The following is a 2,387-nucleotide window of genomic DNA, read 5'->3' on the forward strand; positions in this document are numbered from 1 at the left end:
TGAAAACAAGTTCCTCGTTCAGGGAATTGGACAAAATCCTAAGACAGTCCATGTTCCAGAGTGTTGTGATATGGATCGCTTGATATTTTCACAACAAAGAAGGAAGTCATGGGACTTAAAAATTGGCTAATTTTTATGATTGCAAGATTAGGAGAAAACATTTCTCATTCTGGTTGTTCCGAAGCTCCCCGTTAGAGGATTCCTTCCCATTTTGCTGATAGTAGGCATCTAGAGACAGAAAATAGGACTAAAGAGAGCCCCGTCTGGCAAGTCCTGCTTTCTGTGACACTCTGCTTTGCTTTCTGAACAAATCCCCCTACCACTTTCCCCAAAGCTCATTAAGTGAGACTGGAGAATTAACTTTTTAGCCAGCTGCTGAACTTTTCATATTTATAAACACTTGAGTCTTTTGCTTATCTAAGAGAAAATGTGTATAGTTTGGAGATGTGCACTTCCCTGCCAATGTGCAATGAGTGGTTCTACACTTCATAGAAAAAAGCCTGAAGTTTCCTGTCACAGCTGAGTGTCGATGCCAAGGGCAAAGGTTTCTTGCCTTGCTAATCTACATCTTAACTCATGCACTTAATGTGAAGGTGCCACCCGCAAACAGGCAAGGAAGAAGCTAGCTGCAATGAAAAGCTCCTGCGCTGCTGTGAATGTTATGTTTTAAAAGCCTTTTTAATGTAATATTTGAGGTTATGATAGAAGCCAGGAGGGCCAAAGTAAAACCCTCAAAGTAAATGAGTCCTGTCATTGCTGCCTCGTGAAAAGAAGGTTTGTACGAGGATAACACGGGTCCCAGCGGAATACGTGGGGGATGGGTTGAGAAGGTGCAGGAGAGTTTGCACCATTTATTTTTACCATAGTCTTTATTTCTGGAACTGTTTAGATGGCATCTAGAATATGGATCCTGTCTGGAAGCACGGGCTGGTCATGCCAGATGGTGTGTTCAGTTTTCACATGTTTGAGTCGATGATCTATAAATAATCCATGCCTGAATACCTGAGAAAACACCCTACCCCCTTCCCCAGCGTTCGGCAGAGCAGCTGGAGGAGCCATAGCACAGACACACCGTCTAACCCTCCTCTTCTCCGCAGGTGCTGCGGGTGCTGTGGCCCGTGAGTGCTCCCAGCGTGCTGGCCTCCAGCTGAGGGACCGCGCCGGGGTGAGTGGGCAGCGCTGGGGCCAGGGCTTCCAGGGCGTTTTTCTTCTTTTGTGTGTCTTGGCTAATACAGCGTGATTACTGCAAGCCTGTTTCATGGCATCAGCGTTGAGAGGATCTCTGTGCCTTGAGGGAAAGATACAGGGTGGGGTTTTGTTCATACCTTGAGCCTGTAAAAGGATGTCGCTTTTGAAAGTGAGCTAATTTGTTGTTGTTGTGTTCTGTTTCTTTCAGTGCTTTGGGACTCTTCACCTTCCAGCTTCATTATGGAAAACATTGAGGTCCTGCTGCTGTCCAGTCTCCAGCATCAGCCGACAGCAGCATGACTGGAGCGTGCTTCCGTGATGGTTCCATTCTGTTGTTCTCCCAAGCCTCAGCCCCGGTGGTTAGCTGACCCCTAGACGTGGGGGCAAGGAAGAAAGCTGTGCTATTCAAACTGGTGTCTCTGACAGGCTTCCATGTTGGTAACGGTGCTTCATGGATGAATTTCTCCTTTGGCCTCAGTCTGTAATAATCTAAGAAAGTAGGTTTTGTTGAGCAATACCTTGTTGCTCTCTAGTCAGTTGTACAACTGGAAGCTAGTATTTCCTCTGTAAGAAAGGAGGGGCCACAAACTAAGCAGATGTTTGGAATATTGATACTTCCTTCTCAGATGTAGGTGCACCAGCTAATTGGCTTAGATTTAATTTTATAAGCCTTTTTCAAAATATTTGTTAACAGCAAAGTTTGGTTCTGCTTTCTTTATTAAAAGGTTGCTTCTTAACACATTGAGTTTGTTGGCTTCTTAAGCGTCTGTTTAATATAGGGTACAGTGTGCAAATAAAGATTTGGTTCTTCTATATCCTATAAGCTTGCGTTATGCAAGGAAACGGTAGTATAAGTGCCTCTATTTCATAGTGTTATTTTTTTAGATTTTGTCTTTCAAACCACTTCACCTTGAAGAACAGGATGGTTTCGGAAACTGCCAAAAGTGGTTGTGATATCTGCAGGGGAGTCTTTTTGGGAGACCTGAACTTTCAAGTGTTATTCCAAAGTACTGTCATTGTTGATATCAAGACTTGAAGAGAACTGAGATGTGGAGCGCTCTTCAAAGGAATTGCTTCGTATACGGACCAGCCTCAAGGGTTTGTTTACTGCAAAGGTGAAAAGATGGCTGTGGCAGCCAAGTGGTTTGAGGTAATGGGTGTGACCTCCATTTCCACTCTCCCCCATTAGAGCAAATCTC

The 2,387-nt window shown here is 44.4% G+C and overlaps 1 protein-coding gene across 1 annotated transcript in view; it reads left to right on the forward strand.

Moving 5' to 3' along the window:
- LOC104467293 (suppressor of tumorigenicity 7 protein-like) overlaps positions 1-1,151 on the forward strand; it is a gene marked incomplete at its 5' end in the record, with an annotated part of 18,911 nt that extends 17,760 nt beyond the window's left edge. The window contains one exon of the mRNA XM_010081024.1: positions 1,098-1,151. Coding sequence (XP_010079326.1) covers positions 1,098-1,151 — 54 coding nt within the window. The remainder of the gene's footprint in view (positions 1-1,097) is intronic.
- Between the last annotated feature and the right edge of the window lie 1,236 nt (positions 1,152-2,387).

This window comes from Pterocles gutturalis, unplaced genomic scaffold (assembly GCF_000699245.1).
Source record: "Pterocles gutturalis isolate BGI_N339 unplaced genomic scaffold, ASM69924v1 scaffold2919, whole genome shotgun sequence".
NCBI classification, from domain to species: domain Eukaryota; kingdom Metazoa; phylum Chordata; class Aves; order Pterocliformes; family Pteroclidae; genus Pterocles; species Pterocles gutturalis.